General features: G+C 45.8%; 1 protein-coding gene across 2 annotated transcripts in view; it reads right to left on the reverse strand.

Moving 5' to 3' along the window:
* hpse2 (heparanase 2) overlaps positions 1–27049 on the reverse strand; it is a 305905-nt gene that overhangs the window by 86171 nt on the left and 192685 nt on the right. For both annotated transcript variants that reach the window (XM_087998727.1, XM_043713037.2), the window contains exons 8-9: positions 12273–12379; positions 299–413 (exon numbers count right to left, since the gene is read on the reverse strand). In XM_087998727.1, the coding sequence (XP_087854853.1) occupies positions 299–413; positions 12273–12379 (222 nt within the window). The remainder of the gene's footprint in view (positions 1–298; positions 414–12272; positions 12380–27049) is intronic.

Here is a 27049-nt window from a genome sequence, read left to right on the forward strand (position 1 = left end):
GGGCTGAATGGCCTGCTTCCATGCTGTAGGGATTCTATGATAAAAGTCAGCCTCATGTTGACTGTATAAGTATTGTTGTAAAAGCCTATCTGGTTTACTAATGTACTTCAGGGAAGGAAATCTGTTGTCCTTAACTGTAAGGCCATAGTCTTGCGGAGTGGGCCCAATGGCCTATTTCTCATCTTATGATCTTACATTTGAGAGTGTGGGACTATAGAAGATTTGTTTTGCCTATTCCTGCATCCCTTAAGTTTCTAAAGAGTGACATTGTAAGGAGAGAAAATGGTTCCAAGCTTACCGGTAGGGGGTTGAAGTTCTGATCCACAAGGTGATTATATCCATGATCAAAGAAGGAATTACGAATCACCACATCTATCCCCTGCTTGGCTGACATTCCCAAAGTATTTAACCACCTATAGAGGGATAGAGGCAGAGAAAGTCAGTCCTTGCCTGTGGCAGTGCACTGTGGGAAACAGATTCGATGTAAAGATGCAGCAATCACCAGAATTAACGAGCTTCAGACAATAAACCCTGTTTGGAATGAACTGTGCTGGAATCTGGAGAAATATCTACTTCACATTTTCCACATAATTCGGAGCCTACTTTATTGCGTAACAGAGCATGGGAAGAATTGTCCTATTTTCAATTGAAGTGTTTTGTCCAATAAGATCTGTGGTGTCTGGCCTAAAATTATGTGGAGCAGCTTTTCACACAATCAGAGAATTATTGCCGCATGGAAGGAGGCCATTCAGCCCATGCACACATTCTATCCCCTAATGCCAATCTCCTGCACTTTCCCTTTTCCGTACGCTCTATGTCTAGATGAATAACCATCCCACTCCCTCTTTAATTGAACCTGCCTCCACCACATTTCCAGGCAATTCATTCCAGACTCTAAGTACTCGCAGTGTGAACGAGTGCTTTTTTTCACACATCATCCTTGCTTCATTTGCACATCAATTTAAATCAAGTCCCTCCCCACCCCCAGCTTGTTTTTGTTCTTTGTGCCTCTCCCTATCTACTCTGTCCAGCCCCATTCACAATTTTGAAAACCTCGAGCAGATCTCCTCTCCACCTCCTTCTCTCCAAGGGGAACAATCCCAAATTCTCCAATCTATCCTCATCACTGAAGCTCCTCATTCCTGGAATATTTCTTGTAAACAGCTTCTGCACTCTCCCACACAGTGATTCTTCACTGCATTAATTATCATCCAGGCTCCTGGTTACCTTTCTCAGGCATTGAGTAGCTGCAGAGAAGGAAATGTTTGCCAATACAGAGATTGTCCGATGTTTAAAGTCCAACGCATAACACAGCGAGCTGGGAGCTAGCCCTCATACTGTGCTCCTGACCATTAACTTGCAAGACTGGATTTATTCAGGACAGTCAGCACGACTTTATGTGGGGGAGGTCTTGCCTCACAAATTTGATTGAGTTTTTTGAGGAAGTGAGGAAGATGATTGATGACGGTCGGATGCTGCCTACCTTGACATTATTGAAACATTTGACAAGTGCCTCATGGTAGATTGGTCCAGAAGACAAAATTGTCGGAATCCATGGTGAATTGGCAAGTTGGATACAAAATTGGTTTGGTCATAGAGGACAGAGAGTAGTTGTGGAGGACTGGAGGGCTCTGACCAGTGTTTATCCGGAAGGATCTGTGTTCTGTTGTTTGTAATACAGAGGAACCTCGATTATCTGAAGGACACGGGTGGGGAGTATTTAATTCAGTTAATCGAATTCCGGATAATTGAATGCCAGAGAACATAGTTCAGCCAAGCATCGAGACTTTACGATCTTGCCGGATAATCCGATATTCAGATAACTGAATGCCGGATAATCAAGGTTCCTCTGCATAAATAAATAGTTTGAATGAAAATGGTATGGTCTGATTAGTTAATTTGCACATGATATGAAAATTGTTGCAGTTGTGGACAGCGAGAAAGGATATCAAACAATACAGTAGGATACAAATCAGTTGGGATCAGTAGGGCTCCTTGATTGGACCAGGTTAACAGCCCCAAATCAGGGAACTCCTATTCTATGAGGTCCATCAGTTCCGATGTTGGCTGGAAGTAATGGTAGATGGAGTTTAATCCAGACAAGTGTGAGGTGATGCATTTTGGGAGGTCAAATGCAAGTATACAGTAAATAGCTAAACCCTTAAGAGCATTGATATACAGAGGGATCCTGGGGTCCAAGTCCATAGCTCCTTGGAAGTGGCATCACCATTGGGTAAGGTAGTAAAGAAGGCATACAGCATGCTCGCCTTCATCAGTCGGGCATTGAATATAGAAGGTGGCAAGTCATGCGGCAGCTGTATAAGACTTTGGTCAGGTCACGTTTGGGGTACTGTGTGCAGTTCTGATCGCCACACTATAGAAAGAATGTGAAGGCATTGGACAGGGTCTGAAGAGATTTACCAGGATGGTGCCTGGATTGAGTGTATTAAATGTAAGGAGAGGTTGGACAAACTTGGATTGTTTTCGCTAGATCACCAGAGGCTGAGGGGCGACCTGATAGAGCTATATAAAATCTATCCCCCTGCTCTATCCCCCTAGCCCTGCCCTCACTAGCTCATAGCACCAGGAGTAATCCAGCTGGGTTTAAAGTGAGAGGAGGAAAGCTTAAGGGAGATGTGCGAGGTAAATGTTTTACACAGAGGTGCCTGGAACACGTTGTCAGGAAAGGTGGGTGAAGCAGATACGATAGCAATTATTAGGAGATCTTGAGACAGACAGGTGCGCCAGTAGAAATAGATGGTTTGGAGCATGGGCAGATGGATGGGATTAGTTTAGAATGGCATCATGGTCAATGCAGACATGGTGAGCCAAAGGGCCTATGAAATAATTCCACAGAGGTCAGTGTCTTGTCACCAAATCACCTTTAATCGCATGTGGAGAGTCCTTAACACTGATCCAGCTCCCTCAGGGCTAGGTGTTAGAGTGAACTGAACCCCTGACACCCTTTGACATTCATTAGTATTACCATCACTGAATGTCAACATCCTTGGGGTTACCATTGACCAGAAACTCAACTGGGCTCACCACATAAACACAGTGGTTATGAGAGCAAATCAGAGACTAGGAATAATGCGGTGATTAACTCATCGCCTGACACCCCAAAGTCTATCCACCATCTACAAGTGTCACAAAGCTAGTCCCTTTCTTTTCCTAAAAGCTGTTCCTTGGGTCAAGGAGATTCTGTCCTTGGTTTTTCTCAGACGGCAATAAACTGGGCTGGGCTCCAATCAGCCTGGTTTGATAAAGAATTGAAAAGGATTTTGAGAGGCCTTTTGTTTATATGTAAACAGATGAGACTTCAGACCAAAGTGGTCATGTTTTAGAAATGACCTGTACAATGAAAGGGGAGTGGAGAGCTAGATGCTAGTCAGAGCTGAAGTGAAGTGTGGAGGGGATGGCATTTATGGAATAAATGGAACTCCTCTAGCTGAGCAGTTTAGTTCAGTCCTGAACTGGTGAGGAGTTCAACAGGGAGCTGTGTGGAAACTCTCTCTCTCTCTTTCTGCCCTTCAACTTCAATCTGTAAGCATGTGATTCATTTATATTGGTTTTTAAAGGGAGTTTGCTTATTGGGACTGTTGTGTATATTTGGAACAGCATAATTAAGTCTAGTTTGGATAGACTAAGTTCTGTAGGGGTTCTTTATTCTGTTCTTTCAATGTATTTCATTGTGTAATTTTGTGAATAAATTTTTGTCTGTTTTAAAACCTAATAGTCAACCGAGCTAACTTACTCTGGGTAATTTCCACTGTTCCAGTACACTTACTGGAACAAATTGCAAAGTTATGGTCTGAGCTACCTGCTTAAGAATGTTTTGAGTGGACTGGCCTAGTCCATAACACAAGGCACAAGTCAGGAGTGTGATGAAATACTCCCCATTTGCCTGGATGGGGGCAGTACCAACAACACTCAAGAAGCTTGACACCATCTAGGACAAAGCTGCCACTTGATTGGCACCACATCTACAAACATTCAATCCCTCCACCACCAGCGTTCAGTAGCAGCAGTGTGTACTATCTACAAGATGCACTGCAGAAATTCACCAAAGATCCTCAGTCAGCATCTTCCAAATCCATGACCATTTCCATCTAGAAGGACAAAGGGAGCAGGTACTTGGGAATACCATCACCTGCAAGTTCCCCTCCAAGCCACTCACCACCCTGATTTGGAAGTATACTGGCATTCCTTCACAGTCATTGGGTCAAAATCCTGGAATTCCCTCCCTACTGGCATTGTGGGTCAACCCACAGCAGGTGGACTGCAGCGATTCAAGAAGGCAGCTCACCCCTACCCTCTCAAGGGCAAATAGGGATGGGCTATCAATGCTGGCTCAGCCAGCGACACCCACGTCCCACAAATGAATAATACAAAAAAGCTCCTGTTTATATCTGTCAGCCAGGGCTCCCCGATTGAACCAGGTTAACAGCCCCAATCAGGCAACTCACATTCTATGAGGTCCACCCAGCTGATTTTGTTACAATTACTGTGCTGGACTGTTCTATGTGAAACATGCATCATGTTCATGTTATTCTCAAACACATGGCCAGAGGAAAGGAATAAGAAGCTTGCTATCCAATTCCCGGACTGGCACATGGTGCTGGAAAGCAGGGCACTCCCTCTTCCAGCTGCGTAGCCGGTCATTTTAACCCAGCATCCTGCTCACAAGCCCCATGTGTCTGTCCTCGGCATGCTGCAGTGTTCCAGTGAATCACAGCACAAACTGGAAGAACAACATTTCATCTTCAGACTAGGCACCTTATAGCATTCTGGACTTAAAACTGAGTTCAACACCTTCAAATGGTGAACCCTTTTCCATTTCTTCCCTTTACTTGTTCTATCCTGTGTCATCATGTCCTCTCTTTCCTCTACCCACTCCGCTGGGACTGTCTGTTTTTTCCAGTCTAGTAGTTAGACACACCATTGTTCAGCCATTCTGACCTCTTAATGTGATCTATCATCATCCTTTCTCCCCCAGCACTACCCAATTCCACCCCCCCCCAACACTATTCCATAAATGCCATCCCCTCCACACTTCACTTCAGCTCTGACTAGCATCTAGACTGGGAACGTTTCCCTCCTCTCTCTCCATGGACACTCTCTGTGATGCCCAACGTATGTTGTTTTCAGTGACTCCCTGTGGGACCTTGCTACCAGACACAGCCAGTGTGGGCACAGAGTGCAGCCTGGGTCAGTGCCGTATCCAAGGTGAAGCAGGGTGTGGCGTGATGCAGGAAGAAGGTCAGTGTGAACTTCCGAACCCTCTAAGGGCAAGTGCCAAGCCCTTCTCTGTGCTGACTTTCTCTCACAGGATCAACACTCTCTCTAACTCTGCCTCAGTCAATGACTCTCACCCTCCCCACCCCCCCAAACCCCGCATCCCACTGAACACCTCAACCCCCCAAACCCAAACCCATCACCACCACCCCCAAACCCTCCAAATTCCCCCAACCCACTGAACCCCCCAAAAAACCCCTCACCCCCAAACCGTCCTACACCGTAAAACCTACCCGAATACCCCCAACCCCAGAACGCACCCCACCCCCACACCCCTGACCCCCCCCATCCCTTGAACCCACCCCACCCCCCCGAATGCCCATCCTCTGAACCCATCCCATACCCCCGAACACCCCATCCCCAATCCCCTCACCCACAAAATCCCCGCACCCCCCCCCCCCCCCCCCAACCCCACCCCACCTCTCTCAATCTCTTTTGAATGAAACCACAGCCCTATGGTGCATTAGGTCTACGGCAACTTTTTAACTCCGGCTTGTCACTCATTGAGAAGCTATTGGATTCTGGTAAGAGCTCAACTTTAGCAAAGGACATGGACAGTCCTGACCCTATGACAGACTCCAGTCTTATCCCAAAATGTCTCACACCTTCCCTTTGGAGATGCCTAACAGACTGTTTAATTATATCAAACTGCTCATCAGGTCATAAAATCACATCACAGCCAGTAACATCCACGTTCCAAGAACTGATGCATACATTTCCACATTAGGACCAAGCAATGGATCATTCCTCTCATTCCCTAACAAAGCTAGTTATTTGAGTTTGTTGTTATTTCAGCCTGTGTAAATAGTCCACCAAATGTATTGTACTCAAATGGAGACATTTACTAAACATTGTCCAAAAAGTCATTTACCTTTTTCAACACCTCAAATCACATAATCCCTACAGTGTAATAAAGAGGCCATTCAGCCTACTGTGACCTCAGAAAAGTATCCGGCCCTGACCCACCCCATCCCTACAAAAGCCCACCATTTCCCATGGCAAGCCACCCTAGCACAGTGCTCAGTGGTTAGCACTACTACCTCACAACACCAGGGACCTGGGTTCAAAACCAGCCGTGGGCGACTGTCTCTGTGGAGTTTGCACAGTCCCCCTGTGTCTGCATGGGTTTCCTCCCATGGTCCAAAGATGTGCAGGTTAATTGAATTGACCATGCTAAATTGCCCATAGTGTTCAGGGATGTGTTAGTTAGGTGCATTAGTCATCAGAAATGTAGAGCAATCGGATTTGGGAATTGCTCTGGGTGGGATACTCTTTGGAGGGCTGGTATGGACTTGTTGGGCCAAATGGCCTGTTTCCACACTGTAGGGATTCTATGATTCTAGCCTGGACACTATGGACAATTCCCCATGACCAACTCACCTAACCTGCACAGCTTTGGACTGTAGAAGGAAACTGGAGCTCCTGGGGAAAACCCACACAGCCACAGGGAGAATGTACAAACTCCACACGGACAGACAGTTACGTGAGGGTGGAATTGAACCCGGGTCCAAGGTGCTGTGAAGCAGCAGTGCTAACCATCAAACCACTTGCCTACTTGCCCCCGTATTTAACAAAAGGGCAGTCTTTTGTTAATAAACATGCTTGGCAAACATACATTTTTTAGAGTCTACAAACCCTGAACCATTTTGTTGACAAGAGCAGAAAGCAATGATGTGTTTTGACTGTGACAGGAGACCGGGGGATGGAGAGAGTGAAAACAGGTGCAGTGACCTGGACTGCTCTTCAAAAGTGTTAGTATAGTCTCAATGGACCGAATAGTCTCCATCTGCGCCACAGTATTCAATTGGAGGTCAACACCTTCAGATTGTGAATCCATTCCCACTCCTTCCCTTTCTTTTGGCTTTACTTGTACATTCTCTGTCACCGTGTCCTCTCTCCCCTCGGCCCACTCCAATGGGACTATTTGCTCGTTCCAATCTGGCAGTTAAACACACCATTGTTCTGTCATTCTCACATTCTGATCAGTTAATCTGAACTATCAACATCTTCTCCCCCAGCACTCCCCACGTCACGTCCGCTCTGAAGAGTCATCTTGCTCCCTCTCCATGGTTGCTGCCTGACCCAGTGTGATCTCCAGCACTTTTTTGTTTTCAGTACAGAGATAGTAATCTGCTCTGATATTCAATTCCATTTCTTCCTTTATGCCTCTGTAAGCAAATGAGGAAAGAAACAAGGCCCATCCAGCATCAGCTCCTTGCCATAACCCTGCTGGTTATTTAGATTCCCTACAGTGTGGAAACAGGCCCTTCAGCCCAACCAGTCCATACCGACCCTCCAAAGATTAATCCACCCAGACCCATTTCCCTCTGACTAATGCACCTAATACTATGGGCAATTTACCATGTCCAATTCACCTGACCTGCACGTCTTTGGACTGTGGGAGGAAACCGGAGCACCCAGAGGAAACCCACACAGACACGGGGAGAATGTGCAAACTCCACACAGACAGTCGCCCAAGGCTGGAATCGACCCTGGGACCCTGGAGCTGTGAGGCAGAACCACTGAGCCACCGTGCCGACTGTGAACACTGGAGCTCCTTTGACCTGGCTCAGATTGCTTCTTAACTTCCCATGTTAGAGACAAAAAGAACTGCAGATGCTGGAATCCAAGATAGGCAGGAGGCTGGAAGAACACAGCAAGCCAGGTAGCAACAGGATTAGGAGAAGTCAATGTTTCAGGTGTAACCCTTCTTCAGGACTGGGGGGTGGGTGTTGGGGGAGCAGCAGACTAAAAGTAAACCTAGGGTACATTTCGCCGAGCATCGCAGCTGGGCCCGCAGAGGCCGACCGGACCTTCCAGTCACCACCCATTTCAATTCCCCTAACCACTCCCTTTCCAGCCTCTCCCATTGTTAACTGCAAATTGGAGGAACAACACCTCATCTTCTGCCTGGGCAGCCTAGAGCCCAGAGGACTCAACATTGAGTTCTCCAATTTCAAATAACCTCCCTCCCCATCCCCTGACTCTCTTCCCAGCTACTCCCTCTCCTTTCCATTCCTCTCATCGACCCTTTCTCCCTGCCACCAACCAGATTCATTCCTCCCATTGACCAATCAGGTCGCGCCCTCTACCTGTCTTCACCAATCCCCACTTCACCACCCTGCCCCCACTTCCCCCTTTGTCTCCAGCTCCTCCCACATCCACCCTCAGTCCTGAAGAATGGTTACACCTGAAATGTTGACTTGAATTGAATTGAATTGAAGTTATTGTCACGTGTACCGAGGCACAGTGAAAAGCTGATTTCTCCTTCTCCTGATACTGCCTGGCTTGCTGTGTTCTTCCAGCCTCTTGCTTGTCTACCTTTTAATTTCCTGCAGCAGCCTGGACACCCAATTCGGCTTCAGGTCCAATCACAACACAACGAATCTCTCCGACAATGACCTTCCTCAACAAGTGCTGAGGGGAACATTAATGTGGTTACTGCTGGTCAGAGTTACCCACTAGCCTGTCCCTGCGCCCCACACCACAGAGACTGAGGATGAAACGCTATCCCATACAATAACATGCTATATGAAAGTAGGCGGTTGCTTAGCTCAGTTAGTTGGATTACAATGCAGCATCAGCTCAATTCCTGCACCCTCTCTGAGTGCATTAAAGAGCCAACAAGATTGATGTGGGCCAGGACAGGTAAGGACTGCAGTTACCTTCTCTAAAGGGTTACGGTGAACCATAAGTTCATAAGATATAGAAACAAAATTAGGCCATTCGGCCACTCAAGTCTGCTCTGCCATTGGATCATGGCTGATATGCTCCTCACCCTCACTTTCATGTTGACTCCCCATAACCTATTAGCAATTAAATATCTGTCTAACTCCTCCTTATATTTATTTGGGGCGGCATGGTGGCACAGTGGTTAGCACTGCTGCCTCACAGCGCCAGAGACCTGGGTTCAATTCCTGCCTCAGGCGACTGACTGTGTGGAGTTTGCACATTCTCCCCGTGTCTGCGTGGGTTTGCTCCGGGTGCTCCGGTTTCCTCCCACAATCCAAAAATGTGCAGGTTAGGTGAATTGGCCATGCTAAATTGCCCGTAGTGTTAGGTGAAGGGGTAAATGTAGGGGAATGGGTCTGGGTGGGTTGCACTTCAGCGGGTCGGTGTGGACTTGTTGGGCCGAAGGGCCTGTTCCCACACTGTAAGTAATCTAATCTACTCACTGCCCCAGCACTTTGAGGTACCAAATTCCAGATTCACAACCCTTTGGGAGAAATAGTTTCTCCTCAACTCTGTTTTAAATTTGCTACCCGTTATCCTAAGGCTATGACCTCACATCCCAGAATGTCCCACAAAGAGGAAGCAACCGCTCCACATCTATTTTAGATAGGTTTCTTCCAACAAGGATCATTATTGTACTGTCCCCTCACCTGAGGCACAGTGACCCTCAGGTCAAACCAGCACCAATCATCTGTCTCTCTAATGAGAGAGCAGTCCCATGGTCTGCAGGAGTTGTACGAGAATGACCCCAGGGATGAAAAGTTTAACATATGAAGAACGTTTGAGGATTCTGGGTTTAAACTCGCTAGAATTTAGAAGGATGAGGGGGGGACCTGATTGAAACTTACAGAATACTGAATGGCCTGGACAGAGTAGATGTTGGGAAGATGTTTCCATTGGTAGGAGAGACTAGGACCCGAGGGCACAGCCTTAGAGTAAAGGGAAGACCCTTTAGAACGGAGATAAGGAGAAACGTCTTCAGCCAGAGAGTGGGGAATCTATGGAATTCACTGCCACAGAGGCGGTGGAGGCCAGGTCATTGAGTATATTTAAGACGCAGATAGATAGGTTCTTGAGTATCAAGGGGATCAAGGGTTACGGGGAGAAAGTGGGAGAATGGGGTTGAGAAACTTATCAGCCATGGTTGAATGGACCCGATGGGCTGAATGGCCTAATATCTGCTCCTATGTCTTATGTCCGTATGGTCTATACAGGCATTGCCTACACATGAAAGAACAATTTCAATCCTTAGAAAAATGATAAAATACAGACTCTCATGGGATATGGGATAATAATTTCACAGAATTACTCTGGCTGATGAAAAACCTCCATCAAATCCTGTTGACATCTTTCAGACTGTTGACTTACCATGTTCTCGTCAGGACAAATACTTTCCAATAATCCCAGTGATCTGACACCAATTCCTCTTCCAAACCTCCAGTTTTCCAAATATGTTTTATTAATCAGCACCAGATTTGGCCACATGGAGTCACAGAGTCATACAGCACAGAAACAGACCCTTTGGTCCAACCAGTCCATGATGACCATAATCCCACCTGCCTGCACTTGGCCCATATCCCTCCAAACCTTTCCTTTTCATGTATCCATCTAAATGCCTTTTAAACGTTGTCAGTTAACCTACGTATCTTCAGGAAGTGGTGGATATGGGTACAATTACAACACTAGTAGATTCGCCATCTTTAAGGGCATTTAAATGTCATTGGATAGGCATATGGGCGAGAATGGAATAGTGTAGGTTAGATGGGCTTCAGATTGGTTCCATAGGTCGGCGCAGCATCGAGGGCTGAAGGGCCTGGACTGAGCTGTAATGTTCTCTGTTCTATGAAATTCATTCCACAAAGGAACCACCCACTGTGTACACTCTCACCTTAAAAATGCCCCCCCCCCCAAGTCTTCAGACTTTGCTAGGAAGCCTCCTCAGGGCTTGGCTGGATTAGAGAGGCCAAGTGACCTACTCTCACTCCACACCCCTATGTTTGTGTGTAAAATCAACATCCTCAATGTAGTCCTGATAGTGTAGAGAGAGCAGGCCTCAGAAACCTCAATTCTTAGACTTTATTAATTCCCTCAGGGAACATTAGGGAGGTTCTTGAATTCATTCACAGGATGTTAGCATCGCTGGCTAGGCCAGCATTTATTACCCATCCCTCATTGCCCACAGAGCAAGGTCAAACACATTGGTGTGGGTCTGGAGTCACATCTAAGCCAGACTTCCTTCCCAAAAGGAGATTAGCAAACCAGATGGGTTATGCCCCCGACAATGGTCATCATTATACTCTTATTTCCAACTTTCACTGATTTCAAATTCCACCATCTGCCATGGAGGGAGTTAAACCCAGGCCCACAGAGCATTACCCGGGTCTCTGGATTAACAGTAGGCCATCACCTTATCCGAAATTCGCTTTCACAGGGAGTAGTTAGGACGGGTTTGTGATAGCAGAGATGAATTTGAGGGATAGAGTGATGAGATAGAGTCATAGAGTCATACAACTTGGAAACAGAGAAAGCATATTACAAAACTGGAGAGGGTTCGGAAAAGATTTACCAGGATGTTTCTGGGAATGGAGAGTTTGAGTTATGAGGAAAGGCTGGATAGGCTTTCACTGGAGCATAGGAGGTTGAGGAGTGACCTTATAGAGGTTTATAAAATCACGAGGGGCATGGGTAGGGTAAATAGATGAGGTCTTTTCCCTGGGGTCGGGGATTTCAAGACTGAGGAGCACATTTTTGAGGTGAGGGGAGAAAGATTTAAAAAGGACATGAGAGGCAATTTTTTTACACAGATAATGATTTATGTGTGGAATGAACGTCCAGAGAAAGTGATGGAAACGGGCACAGTTACAACGTTTGACAGACATTTGGTTGAGTTCTTGAATAGGAAACGCTTGGAGAGAAATGGGCCAAGGTGGGACTGGATTAGTGTGGCAACAGGGTTGGAGTGGACTGGTTGGACCACTAGAAAAAGTTAATTGGGAGCAGGATGGTGTCAGTATAAACCAGGTGGGCGAAATGGTTGTATTGTGTCTGTAGAACATGAAGTAGTTAGAATTTTGTTTTGGTGGATAAGATTGCAGTTTGTTTATGAAATTAGATTTCTGTACTTTTTGCAATAAATACTGCCCATTGTCCTTCACAATCACACCTTTGGCACAGTATTTGAGGATTCTTATCCGATTAATGCCAACACACAACAATTCCTGGTTAATACATTTCACGATACTTACAGAAACCCTGCTGCGTATGTGTCCGAAAGGTTGGTAGTTCCTCCAGCCCATGCTGGCCCTACTCCCCCAAGCCACACCTTCTTCCCTGGTGCATGAGAGTTCACCACCTGCAGGATGGAAAGGATATTTGACAGATTAAAAGGAGCAGGTGCTACAAACATTGAACAATGGAGATGAATTGGCTGTACCCTGCAGCAGATGGGTTGGCATCACCCAGTTCTCTTTGACCGAGCATGTCACAGTCCTGACGATTTACTTATTTTGGTAACTCATTGCAAGGGAGTCAGACATTAGTGGAAAATGTAGATCTGAGGTCGCAATTTGATCTTAGTGAAAGGTAAATGCTAGCTTAAGAGGAATGGGCTATTCTATTTCTTAAATTCATTCATGGGATGTCAGTGTCTCTGGCCTGGCCAACATTTATCACCTGATGAAGGGCATTTGCCCGAAACATTGATTTTCCTGCTTCTCGGATGCTGCCTGACCTGCTGTGCTTTTCCAGCACCACTCTAATCTTGAATCAACATTTATCACCTACTGGACAGAGAGCAGGTAAGCTCATGGGTCTGGAGTCATGTGCATGCCAGACAAGGAAAGGATGGCAGTTTCCTTCCCTGAAGGCTAATCATGAACCCAATGAGATCTTGCCCAAACAACAGTTTCATGGAAATCATTAGATGTTTCATTCCAAATTTATTATTGAACTCAAGATCTATCGGAGCAGCAATCACACCTTGCCCCTCAGAACATTTCTTGGGCCTCCAGGTTAACAGCCTTGTGATAATACCAATAGGCCCCTTGCTCCCTGTATGGATGGAAATTCTATCTGAGCAAACATGCAACAACCTCACTGAAAATAATGCTTCAGTCATAATGCTCAAATATTTCAGTGTTTGGAGAATACCACAAGTCAAAGTACACTTAGCACCGTGACGGCATATCAATAATATATTGGACGCTCCTCTCTCACTGTCATCCTTAGAAAGTACGGGTGCAAGGATTGTCTAATAAGAACAAATTGAGCAGCATGGCCCTGTATTCTCTGGAGGTCAGGAGAATGAAAGGTCACCTCCTTGAAATATATAAAACTCTGAAAAGGTTTGGCAGGGTAGTCTCATGGAGATTCATCCTTTCGGCTGAAGGATTGAGAACTGGACTTCACTGTCTCAGGGCAGTGGAGATTTAGGATTATGGCTGGCAGATATTTCTTCGATCAAAGTATTGCAAAAATTCAGAAATCCCCACCACAGCAGATGCGAATGCTTGTTCTGTTATTGACTTTTTAGGTACCCTATAATGCGGAAACAGGCCCTTCAGCCTTCAGCACGGTGGCACAGTGGTTAGTTGGCACGGTGGTACAGTGGTTAGCACTGCTGCCTCACAGCGCTAGAGACCCGGGTTCAATTCCCGCCTCAGGCAACTGATTGTGTGAAGTTTGCACATTCTCCCCGTGTCTGCGTGGGTTTCCTCCAGGTGCTCCGGTTTCCTCCCACAGTCCAAAGATATGCAGGTCAGGTGAAATGGCCATGCGAAATTGCCCCATAGTGTTAGGAAAAGCGTAAATGTAGGGGTATGGGTGGGTTACGCTTCGGCGGGTCGGTGTGGACTTGTTGGGCCGAAGGGCCTGTTTCCACACTGTAATGTAATCTAATCTAATCTAATCTAATCTAAACTAGTCCACACTGACCCTCCGAAAAGTAACCCACCCAGACCCACTCATGCACCTAACACTACGGGCAACTTATCATGACCAATTCACCTGGCCTGCACATCTTTGGAGTTTGGGAGGAAACTGGAGCACCCGGAGGAAACCCACGCAGACACGGGGAGAATGTGCAAACTCCACACAGACAGTCACCCGAGGCTGGAATCAAACCTGGGTCCCTGGTGCTGCGAGGCAGCAGTGCTAACCACTGAGCGACCATGTGTTCAGACCAAAAGGGAATCGGGTGATACGTGCAGCAAGTGAGCAAGCAGGGTCAATGTTGATTGCCAACAGTCCCATTGAATGTCAGAGCAGCCATGTGAGGAGACACGGCCTTCATCTTCTACCTGTCATGATCTTACGCCAATTTTGATGACAATGTCAATGTGATTTTATTGTAGCTCACTGAACTGCCCAGCTCGCCATGAGCAACAGCAGGAGAGGTCTATCAGCGCAGTCATGATGAGAACAGTGACCTGGCTTCAACTCTCTCATCCAGTCTTAAGGTTCTAAAAATAATGCTGGTATCCCTGATTGGACATTTTATCCTGGACACGACACTATCACAATGTCCAAAGTGTGGATCTTTGCTGACTGTTACACAATGCTGTGCACAACTCCTCAGCAAACCATGTCCAAATGCAGCAGGAACAATGCAATATCCAGGTTAGGGCTCACCAGTGGCAAATAATATCCATGCTAGGCAATGAACATCTCCAATAAGAGAATCTAACTCTTGGCCGTTGATATTCAATGGACTCACCATCACTAAATCCCCACTATCAACATCCTGGGGGTACCATTGATCAGAAGCTGAACTGGACTAGACCTATAAACACAGTGGCTACAGAGCAAGTCAGAGGCCAGGAATCCAGCAATGGGTAACTCACCTCCTGACTCCCTGGAGCATATCATTTACAAGGCACAAGTTAGGAGTGTGAAGGAATATGCCCTGATTACCTAAGTAAGGGCAGCTTCACCAACACTCAAGAAGCTTGACACCATCTTGGACAAATAGTCAGTGAGGTCTGCAGATGCTGGAGATCAGAGCTGAGAGTGTGTTGCTGGAAAAGCACAGCAGGTCAGGCAGCATCCGAGAAGCAGGAAAATCCGGCTCCGGCCTGAAACGTTGATTCTCCTGCTCCTCCGATGCTGCCTGACCTGCTGTGCTTTTCCAACAAAACACTCTCACCATCTTGGACAAAGCAGCCCCTGCTTGATTGGCACCACATCCACAAGCATCTACTCCCTCCATCACCGACACTCAGTAGCAGCAGTGTGTACTATGTATAACAATCACTGCAGAAATTCACCAATGATCTTAGACAGCACCTTCCAAACCCACGACTACTTCCATCTAGAAGGACAAGGGCAGCAGATACATGGGAACACGACCCTCTGCAGGTTCCCCTCCAAGCCACTCACCATCCTGACTTGGAAATACATCGCCGTTCTTTCGCTCTCGCTGGGTCAAAATCCTGGAATTCCCTCCCTAACGGCATTGTCGGCCTGCAGTGATTGAAGAAGGCAGCTCACCACCACCTTCTCAAGGGCAACTAGGGATGGGTAATAAATGCTGGGCCCAGCCAGTGATGGCCACTTCCATGAACAAATATTGAAAGAAACATTCCCATCTGTCTGACCCTCCTGACACCTGAACAACCCAGTGCCCACTGCCCCAGCATGGTCAAGTCATTCGGAGGAGTGCCTTTATGTAGCACCCAGTCTTAGAACTCACCGTTCATGATCTATTATACATCTGTTGGTTACAGCTTCATAAAATTCCTTCTGGAAAACCTGCTTTAGTTCAGATATGCTCACTACTTCCCTGTTACTTTGTATCAAACTGGAATATGTGGGGTGTCAATTTGCTAGCAAGTTGAGGGTTAGTACAGAAAGGAGTGGCATGGTGGCTCAGTGGTTAGCACTGCTACCTCACAGCACCAGGGACCTGGGTTCGATTCCAGCCTTGGGTGACTGTCTGTGTGGAGTTTGCACATTCTCCCAGTGTCTGCATGGGTTTCCTTCCAAAATACAAAGATGTGCAGGTTAGGTGAATTGGCTATGCTCAATTGACCATAGTGCTAGGCACATCAGTCAGTGAGAAATGGGTCTGGGTGGGTTACTCTCTGGAGAGTTGGTGTGGACTTGTTGGGCCTAATGGCCTGTTTCCACACTGTGGGCAATCTAATCTAATAAAGCTGAGAGTGTGGGATTAATTCTTGTACTCATTGTGGTAGTTGATGGAGGCCCTGCTGCTTCATTTTACCTCACACTCTGGAGTGGTTACTCATATAAAATGTATATACGGTTTTTTAATCCTTTAATTAATTTTCTCCTTTCTAAGTCCTGCATGTTTTGACTCTGGCCTGGTTTATAGTTGACAGTAAATCCCATGCGAGCTGATTCTGCTGCTGCCAACAAGTCAAGATTAGAGTGTTGCTGGAAAAGCACAGCAGGTCAGGCAGCATCCGAAGAGCAGGAAAATCGACATTTCGGGCCAAAGCCTGATTCCTGATGAAGGGCTTTGGCCCGACATGTCGATTTTCCTGCTCCTCGGATGCTGCCTGACCTGCTGTGCTTTTCCAGCACCACTCTAATCTTGATTCTGATCTCCAGCATCTGCAGTTCCCACTTTCGCCTTACTGCCTACAAGTGTATACTGTCAGCAGATATCACTGGATAGCAATCAAAATCTGGCCAATTCCGTTTCTCTCTTTCAAGCTGAATTCCGATGCTTGGCTTTGTCGACATACAGACATATGAAACTTCTCCCACCTCATCCTAGTTTCAAACTTCCAGCTCCGCACTGTCCCCTTGACTTGTCCGGACTTGTCCGACCTGCCTAGCTCCTTTTCCACCTATCCACTCCACCCTCTCCTCCCTGACCTATCACCTTCATCCCCTCCCCCACTCACCCATTGTACTCTATGCTACTCTCGCCCCACCCCCACCCTCCCCTAGTTTATCTCTCCACGCTTCAGGCTCTCTGCCTTTATTCCTGATGAAGGGCTTTTGCCCGAAACGTCGATTTTGCTGCTCGTTGGATGCTGCCTGAATTGCTGTGCTCTTCCAGCACCACTGATCCAGGACCAAGGAACAAGAGAAGGCTATTCAGCCCCTCAATCCTGTTCTATCATTCATTAAAATCATGGCTGATCTGGTTTTAATTTCAACTCCACATGCCTACATACTCCTGATAATCTTTCAGGCCCTTTGAAATCAAGAAACTATCAACCTGTGCCTTACAAATATTGAAAGGTCCACAGCCTTTTAAGGAGGGGACTTACAAACCTCTGAGAGAAAGCAATGTTTCCTCATCTCTGTCTTAACTGGGTGACCCCTTATTGTTAAACTGTGACCCCCAGTTTTAGATTCTCCCACATGAGGAACATCCTTTCAAAATCCACCTGGCCAGGTCCCCTCAATTTCAATCAGTTAAAAATCCCCAAAAACCAGGTTATAGCCCAACAGGTGTATTTAGAAACACTAACTTTCAGAGTGCTGCTCCTTCGTCAGGCGGTTGTTCCTGACAGAGCGTCGCTCCAAAAGCTAGTGCTTCCAAATAAACCTGTTGGACTATAACCTGGTGTTGTGTGATTTTTAACTTTGTCCACTCCAGTTCAACACCGGCACCTCCATGTCACAATTTCAATTAAATCACCTCTGACACTGCTAAACTCCAGAGAATACAGGCTTAGTCTATCCTCATCAGGCAATACCCTCATTCCAGGTATGTCTCGTAAACCTTCTCTGAACTGCTTCCAATGTGTAACATCCTCCAGTAAGTATGGTGATTGCAATATGGTATCCAGATTGCAATGAGTAAAACTTGCGCAGAGAAATCGAAGCCAAGCGCATTTTCCCTTTCTTTAATTTCCCAACAACCCCAACCACCCCATGCTCCCCCCCTCACCCCCTTCACCCACCTCCCCTGGTATCCATCACCAGGACTTTGAAATTGTTGGGACTGCTGTTCTCTCTCAGTCTCTCCTTCCTGAGATTGTTAAAAATCACACAACACCTGGTTATAATCCAACAGGTTTATTTGGAATCACTGCTCCTTCATCAGGTGGCTGAATAGTGCTTCAGAAGCTAGTGCTTCCAAATAAACCTGTTGGACTATAACCCGGTGTTGTGTGATTTTTAACTTTGTCCACCCCAGTCCAACACCAGCACCCGAAATCATACAGAGAATCCCCTACAGTGTGGAAACAGCCCATCACTCCAACAAGTCCACTCTGACCCTCTGAAGATTATCCCACCCAGACACATTCCCCTATTATTCTGCATTTACCTCTAACCTACACATCCCTGAACACAATGGGCAATTTAGCATGGCCAATTCACCTAACCTGCACATCTTTGGATTGTGGGAGGAAACCTGCACAGACACAGAGAGAATGTGCAAACTCCACAAAGCCAGTCGCCCAAGGCTGGAATCGAACCCAGATGCCTGGTACTGTGAGGCAGCAATGCTAACCTCTGAGACACTGTGCTGCCCTGAGACTCACTTCCTGAATTTCACAGACTCTGAAGTAGCAACCCTGACGTGAGCAAACCACCCACCAGCGGGATGCTACAGTATCTATATGTCTTTCCACAGACTACCTTTATATAAGGGGCATGCAGCACACAGAGACAGCAGGTTGTAGATGTCTTTCATTGAGTACAGGTTAGGAAAACAAAATGAGGAGTGAGTAAGAATTGACCAGAAGCTCAGTGATTAGGAACCGAGATACCATTTGTTTTGATTCAGTGGAAGGCGTGCTCAAAGTCTCTTGAGTCACTAAACAGCCAGTGCACGCTGTTCAGCTTTTAAAAACAACCACATTGAGCTAGTCACACATCAACTTATTTTGACTGTTTCTATTACCATTACATTCTTAGCCACAGCAGGAGATGTCTGTTACATCCAATACCCTGTAGTAACTGTTAAGAACAAGGGATCCTTTTGTTTTCAGAAAGCAAACTGTCAAAGCCATCCCACTAAATTCTTAGGCAGTTGTAAACTTGTTTCTGAAACTCCCTAACTTCTATAAAAAACTTAGCAGGCACCACTGAGGGGAGCCTTGCATATTTTGAACACTCACAGGTTTTTAGGAGCAATGCATTTGTACGTCATGGAGCAGTGGGCTTGCCATACTCATGTGATTCCCGTCCCTTTTATAACCTACTCTCACTTTAATTTGTGGCAGTCATTAAATGTTTTCTTTCAAACACGGCTCATCATAGACTGGAGCAGTGCTCCAACGAAGCTCAGTGCAAGTTGGAGGAACAGCACCTCATTTCCCGCTTGGGGACCCTGCAGCCCTCCGGCCTCAATATTGAGTTCAATAACTTCAGGGCTTGAGCTCTCCCATGTCCTTACCCCAATTCCCACACATAGGAATTGTTATCACATAGTCTGCCATTACATACAACCCACTGTTAGCCCCTAACAGTCCCCATTAACAGCTATCCACCCTCCTAGCCAGATCGTTACCCACTCCTTTGTCTGCTCAACTACTCTTCTATCTCTTTGGGCTCTATCCCCACCTATTGTTTATTCCTTACCCCGTCCACCCACACTACCTTCTGCATATAAACTGACTTTTCTTAGTTGCCATCAGTTCTGAGGAAGAGTCACTCAAGCGGAAACATTAACTCTGATTTATCTCTACAAGTGCTGCAAGACCTGCTTAGCTTCTCCAGCAATTTCTGTTTCTGTTCACGGTTGAGCTGTTGACCTCGAGTGGGCCATCCTACCAAATTTCACCAGCGCCTGACAGGTCCTGTCTTGTTGTGTTCTCTTCCCATCATTCTTTCTTCCTCTTTCCCATTGACAATAAGATTCACTGCCCCATTATCTGTCTGTTCCTTGTCGGCACTTAAAATCTGTGCAACACCCTCACCCCTCTCCTTCCATGACAACCTTACAACATCTAAAACCTGTCATCTTCTAACCACTGCCCCAACACACAACAGTTTCTTCCTTATTATAGAGTCCTTAAAAATGGATAACGAAGAGATATTTAAAAAGGAAAAGAGTAACGTGTGTTCTAGTGTCCACAGAGTTCCAAAGCGGAGTCATACTGGACCTGAAATATTAACTCTATTTCTCTCCACACAGATGCTGCCAGTGCAATGGTGGCTCAGTGGTTAGCACTACTACCTCACAGCGCCAGGGATCCGGGTTCGATTCCAGCCTTGGGTGACTGTCAGTGTGGAGTTTGCGCATTCTCCCTGCGTCTGCGTGGGTTTCCTCCCACAGTCCAAAGATGTGCAGGTTAGGTGAATAGGCCATTGCCCATAGTGTTCAGGAATGGGTAGGTTAGAGGCATTAGTCAGGGGAAAACATACGGTAGGGGAATAGGTCTGGGTGGGTTACTCTTCAGAGGGTTGGTGTGGACTTGTAGATTCTCTACACTGTAGGGAATCTAATCTAAAAATGTATTGCAGTTTCTCCAGTACTCTCTGATTGATTTTAAGTGATGGGCATGTAGGTGCAGTAAAGACTGTGAATGAAGAGTTAATAGATGATAGGAAATGACAGTTGAACAAACGATACGCTTTTCTCTTCTCTATAGAGAGCAATCAAAGACCATTCTAGGAAAGGCTGTAAATCAGGAAGGCAGGAAGGAATTTAATGAAATTACATTCCCTCAGGAAGCAGGCCTGAGCAAATTAAGGGAGCTGCAGGCTGACAAGTCCCTAGGTCTAATAAGACCATAAGACAGCAGTATTAGGCCATTCAGCCCATTGAGTCTGCTCTGCCATTCAATCATAACTGAAATGTTTCGCAACCTAATTTTCCTGTCTTCTCCACATAACCTTTGATCCCCTTACGATCAAGAACCTATCTATCTCCGTCTTAAAAGCACTCAACGACTTGGTCACCACAGTCCTCTGAGGCAATGAGTTCCACAGAGTCACCGCCCTCTGGCTGAACAAATTCTTCCTCATCTCAGTTCGAAAGGGTCATTCCTTCATCTGAGGCTGTGTCCCTATGACCTACTTTCTCCTACAGGTGGCAATATCTTCTCACATCCACTGTATCCAGGCCTTTCACTATTCTGTACATTTCAATCAGATCCTGCCTCCCCCCCAGCTAACTAAACGCATCAAGTACAGAGCCAGAGTCCTCACCCACTCCTCATATGACAAGCCCTTCATTCCCAAGATCATTCTTGTGAATCTCCTCTGGATTCCCTTCAAGCCCAGCGCAGCTTTCTTTGGATACGGAGCCCAAAAATGTTCACAATATTCCAAATATTGCAGAAAATATGGAGCATGGGATTGAGGGTGATTTAGTAGTTTGGATCAGAAATCGACTCGCTGTAAGAAGGCAGAGGATGGTGGTTGATGGGAAATGTTCATCCTGGAGTTCAGTTATGAGTGGTGCACCACAAGGATCTGTTTTGGTTAGTAAGCTTGTGGACGACACTAAGGTCAGTGGAGTTATAGACAATGCAGAATGATATTGTAGGTTATAAAGGGACATAGATAAGCTGCAGAGCTGGGCTGAGAGGAGGCAAATGGAGTTTAATGTGAAAAAGTGTGAGGTGATTTCACTTTGGAAGGAGTAACAGGAATACAGAATTCTGGGTTAATGGTAAGATTCTTGGTAGTGTAGATGATCAGAGAGATCTCAGTGTCCATTTACACAGATCCCTGAAAGTTGCCACCCAGGTTGATAGGGTTGTTAAGAAGGCATGTGGTGTGTTAGCTTTTATTAGTAGAGGGATTGAGTTTCAGAACCATGAGGTCATGCTGCAGCTGTACAAAACTCTGTGTGGCTACACTTGGAGTATTGCATACAGTTTTGGCCATTATCGGAAGGATGTGGAAGTGTTGGATAGGGTGCAGAGGAGATTTACTAGGATGTTGCCTGGTATGGAGGGGAGGTCTTACAAGGAAAGGCTGAGGGACTTGAGGCTGTTTCCATTAGAGAGAAGAAGGTTAAGAGGAGACTTAATAGGGGCATACAAGATGATCAGAGGATTAGATAGGGTGGACAGTGAGAGCCTTTTTCCTTGGGTGGTGATGGCTAGCATGAGGGGACATAGCTTTAAATTGAGGGAAGATTCATATAGGACAAATGTCAGAGGTAGTTTCTTTACTCAGAGAGTGATAGGGGTGTGGAATGCCCTGCCTGCTACAGTTGTAGACTCACCAACGTTAAGGGCATTTAAATGATCATTGGATAAACATATGGATGAAAATGGAATAGTGTAGGATAGATGGGTTTCAGATTGGTTCCTCAGGTTGGTGCAACATCGAGGGCCGATGGCTCTGTACTGAGCTGTAATGTTCTATGTTCTAAATTTGGTCTGACCAGAGTTTTATGCAGCTTCTTGTAATGAGAGGGCAGGGGGGAGGTTGTCTTATGATGAAAGACTAAACAGACTGGGTTTATTTCCATTGGAGTTTACAAAAGTGAGGGGGAGTGACTAGGTTGAAGGAAATAAGACCCTGAACGACAAGGGGGACATGGAAAGGATGTTTCCTGTTGTGATTGACTCCAGAACTAGGGGTACATTGCTTAAAGTTTCCAGGTTACCCTTTCAAGACAGAGATGGGGAGAGTTTTTTTAATCTCCCGGAGGATTGTGTGACTTTGTAAATGTGTCACAGAAGGCAGTCGAGAGTGGCCCCCTGAATATATTTAGGGCGGAGTTGCTATATTCTTATTAGGCAAGCGAATCCAGGATTATTGGGCATGGATTCTTAAAACTTCACTCATGGGATGTGGGTATTGCTGGCTGGACCAGTATTTCTTGCCCGTCCCAAGTTGCCAATTCTCTCCCTTTCACATCTTCGTTCACACTTATTTGGTTCTATTTCTCCTTCTCCACTATTCAGAACCCTTCTGCATTGAGTCTCCATTATCTCTGCCTTCTTCCTCCTTTTCTGACCCTGTCAGAAGTTTAAAACAAATATTCTCCAATCCCTTTCTGAAGAGACATCTCAAAGTCGAAACATTCATTCTGTTTCTCTCTCTACAGATGCTGCAAGACCTGCTGAGTTTCTCCAGGGTTCTGTCTGTCTGTTTGTTTCTGCCATTCAGTTTTCTGGGCCCTTGCATCTTTGCCTGGGGCATTTCAATGTAATCGCTGCTGAAAACCTGAATTCCTTAAGATGCTTTTTGGTGAAAAGCAACTTGCTCCCTCTTTGGCATTGAGAGGGAGCTTGACCACCACCCATTTTTGCTGCTCAGGGCTGGACCAGTGTTGCACTGTTGTATACTATTGTTATAAACAGTAAGCACAGAGCAGAGTGCAACAGATAGCAATGTCAGCATTTAACTCACGTGTAATGCCAGGCTGCAATGAAGTTTCAAACTCACAGTTGGAGAAACATTTCAAGGTAGTGGTTGAGGATGCTGGGTCTGAACTTGATAGAGCTTAGAAGTGTGAAGGGGGAGTCTGACAGAAACTGAGGGGTTTCCACTAGGACAGACTAGGAGAGACTAAAACATTTCAAGGGTCACTTGTCTTTCAGAGTGGTGGATATTTTAATTGCCGTTCGGGTAAGAGGTATCCATGTTGAGGAACAGAAAGAAGCCTTTCACTTCACAGAAAGCTGGATTCATTTTTGTCAAGTAACATGTACATAAAGAACAGAGTAAAGATTTCACAACTCTGTTCCTGCAACATGCCTCAGCTCCAACTACATGACAGTCCTCCTTACTCCACCCTTGTGACATCTGCGCAATTTGATAGTTCTTGAACATTCTGTAGCTCCCAAATCACTTGCCATCTTTCCCAAAACTCTATGGTTGGGGCCCTTTAATTGAGTTTCCATCTATGCAGCACTTAGTAAAGCTATAAGTGACAGTTCCCCTCCTTGTTCTCCTTAATCTGTCTGCAACCTTTGACACAGCTGACCGTATTGTGCAAAAGCCCTTCATCAGAACCTAAGCCCAAAACGTCGATTTTCCTGCTCCTCGGATGCTGCCTGACCTGCTGTGCTTTTCCAGCACCATACTAATCTAGACTCTGGTTTCCAGCATCTGCAGTCGTCACTTTTGCCACGGCTGACCGTATTGTCCATCTCCAACATCTCTCCAGCTGTGTGGCCTGCACTCACCTGCTTGAATCCTGACCTATTCAGTTATAGCCAGAAAATCACCGGCATTGCCCTCTATTCTTGTCCCTGCACTGTCACCTCTGGTAACCCCCTGAGACTCTATCTCTGATACTCCCTTCTCCTTGTCTCAATGTACTCCTCAGTAAGATCATGTGAAAACTGTGATAGGTTTCACTTGTATGCAAATGATATGGAGGGGACTCTTGTGGCACTGTGGTAGTGTCACTACCTCTGAGCCAAGAGGCCTAGGCTCAAGTCCCACCTACCCCAGAGGTGTATAACAACATCTCTGAACAGGTTGATTAGAAAATGATGACAGTCAGGTCACTCCCTGTGACTTCTGTGTGATCCCTTCAGTTGTCAGACAGCTTGTCTAATATCCAGATGAGTAGAAAATTCTTCCATCTCAATATTGGGAAGACTGAAGCTGCTTTTGGTTCTTTGTCTAAACTCTGCCTCTCAGCGATGTGTCCATGCCCTCTTCTTGTGACTAAATATCTCAGGTTAAGTTCAGTGGCTCAGTAACCATCAAGTCGAGTATTCAAACACATGTCCATGTTATTGCTAAGACTACATAGCTCTCCCACAGCAACAATGACCAACTCTTCCTGCTCGTCTGTTGATTAATTTTGAACATCTCATTCCCAATTTGAAATCCCTCCATAGCCGTACCCTTTCCTATCTGTGCAACATCGTCCAGCTCCACAATTCTCCAAGTACATTTGTGTCCCATCAGTGCGAGGTCACTACCATTTCCAACAGCAAAGAATCACAACATCTCCCTTTGGCACAAAGGCCATACAGAACATGCTGGAAATTGGAAATGAAAACCCGAAGCATTTGTGGAACAAAAAACAGATTATTATTTCAACTTCCATATGGCTCCTGCTATTCCATTTCTTTTCCATGTTCCACTGGGCATTTTGAATACACCCAATTTTAAATATACCACCAATGGCAGCCAGGCCTTAACCTCCAAAACCCTCTTCATCACTCTTTCTATTTCCTCCAGTAATACACATCTTCAACCTTCCTTCCTTCACCAATAATTCAATCTGTCTCTCTGGCTCAGCGTCAAATTCTGCTCGATACATTTTCTGTGAAGGACCCTCGAATGACATGCTACGTAAATGCACTATGTAAATGCAAGATGTGGTTGCATTTCAATTGAAGAGTCGCGAATGGTGGAAATGTGAAACTGAACCAGCTGAGTTTCTCCAGCAGTTTCTGTTTTTGTTTGTTGTTGAATTTGGCAGATTCTCCTGTTATTTTGAACGGTGACTGTTCAGCAAGGAGAGCGATTGTTTGATGTCATCTCAAATGTGATGGAACAACCGATTTGCAGATATGGTTACAAGCCTTACATGTGAAGTCACTGTGAGAGGGAATGGTTGAAGGCACTGGCGTTTCCAACGTTCTTACTGATCCTAGCGGGATCTGGCTCAGTTCACTTTAAACATTGAGATTGTTTGGTGATAGAGGCACTTATAGAGTCATAAAGATGTACAGCATGGAAACAGACCCTTCGGTCACTTCTGTTTGGACCTGTCCTGGGTGTTTCTTCCCTCTATTTACTTGGAATCAATTTCCAGACTCCGAGATTGGCATTCAGAATGTCTTTCTATCCGAGTTTGGATCATCCCTGTTATGTGGGTTCCTGAGCTCAGCAGTTTACAGCCTTTGGCAGGTGAGAATCCTCCATGTGCACCACATGGTTAACCCAACAAAGCCAAGCTCTGCTGAGCATGCTCTCTATATCAGGTATGTGGCATCTTGCATCTTGTGTTAGAAATCACTAAATCCTGCTGTGTTGCACGGTGTTTGTCCAAGGCTCACAGATAAGGCCATGATGTAGAGGTGCTGGTGTTGGAATGGGCAAAGTCAGAAATCACATGATGCCAGGTTATAGCCCAATAGATTTATTTGAACTCACAAGTTTTCAGAGCGTAGCCCCTTCGCCCCTATTGAAGGAACAGCGCTCCAAAAGCTTGTGATTTCACACAGAGCTGTTGGACTATAACCTGGTGTAGTGTGATTTCTCACAGGTATAGAGAAGTGACCCGATGAGTGCTACCTGGTAGACTTTCGTCTTTGTTTTGTGTCAAACCTCATGCTTTTTCCTGGGGCTGTGAGTGCACAGCATGGTTGTTCAGTGGTTAGCACTGCTGCCTCACAGCAATAGGGACCTGGGTTTGATTCCAGCCTTGGGCAACCATCTGTGTGGATTTTGTGCATTCTCCCTCCCCCAGGTGCTCTGGTTTCTTCCCACAGTTCAAAGCAGTGCAGGTGAGCTGAACTGGCCATGGGAAATGCAGGGTTGCAGGGATAGAGTAGGACAGGGAGGTGGGTCTGGGTGGGATGCTCTTCAGAGGGTTCATGTGGACTTGATTGGGACAAATGGACTGCTCCCACAATGTAGGGATTCTATGATTCGATTAAGAGCCTGCCAAATGTTCAGCCAGTTCTTCTGTTGGTTCATTATCCAATCCAATGCCGTGGGAGAGGACATGTCCTAAGCAGCAGAGCTCCGGAAATGTGCTGAGGGTTTTGTCCTGTATCTCCCTCACCTCCTTTAATATTCTCTTTGAAACTTCACTCTTTATCCAAACCTTTGATCACCTGACCTAATCCAATTCTGAGTCAAAGTTTGATTATTCTTCTGCGAAGTGCTTCAGGGCAAATCACAATGTCAGAGGCTCTATATAAATACAAGTCATTGTTATTGCATGTGGATACAGTTGAGGGAAGATTAAAGACAGATCAAACTAAAGTGATGAATTATTACTGTGATTGCTGCTCCATTTACGGACTAGTTAAAGGGTGAAAGCCAAGTTGAAACATGCTTCTGTTTTCAAATAGGAAAGGTTAAGATAATGAGTGATAGTTAACTTCCGTTATGTGAATGAGTCAGAAAGACAGCAGCAGCAGCACAAGCCAGTAGAGGGCACTGCAGTCAGTTTGATGACAATTGTAGGTGACAGATTTGAGAAATCAGTATAACA

This window comes from Chiloscyllium plagiosum, unplaced genomic scaffold, assembly GCF_037043375.1.
Source record: "Chiloscyllium plagiosum isolate Xiang-an unplaced genomic scaffold, Cpla_swu_hap1 HiC_scaffold_22, whole genome shotgun sequence".
In the NCBI taxonomy this organism is placed as follows: Eukaryota; Metazoa; Chordata; class Chondrichthyes; order Orectolobiformes; family Hemiscylliidae; genus Chiloscyllium; species Chiloscyllium plagiosum.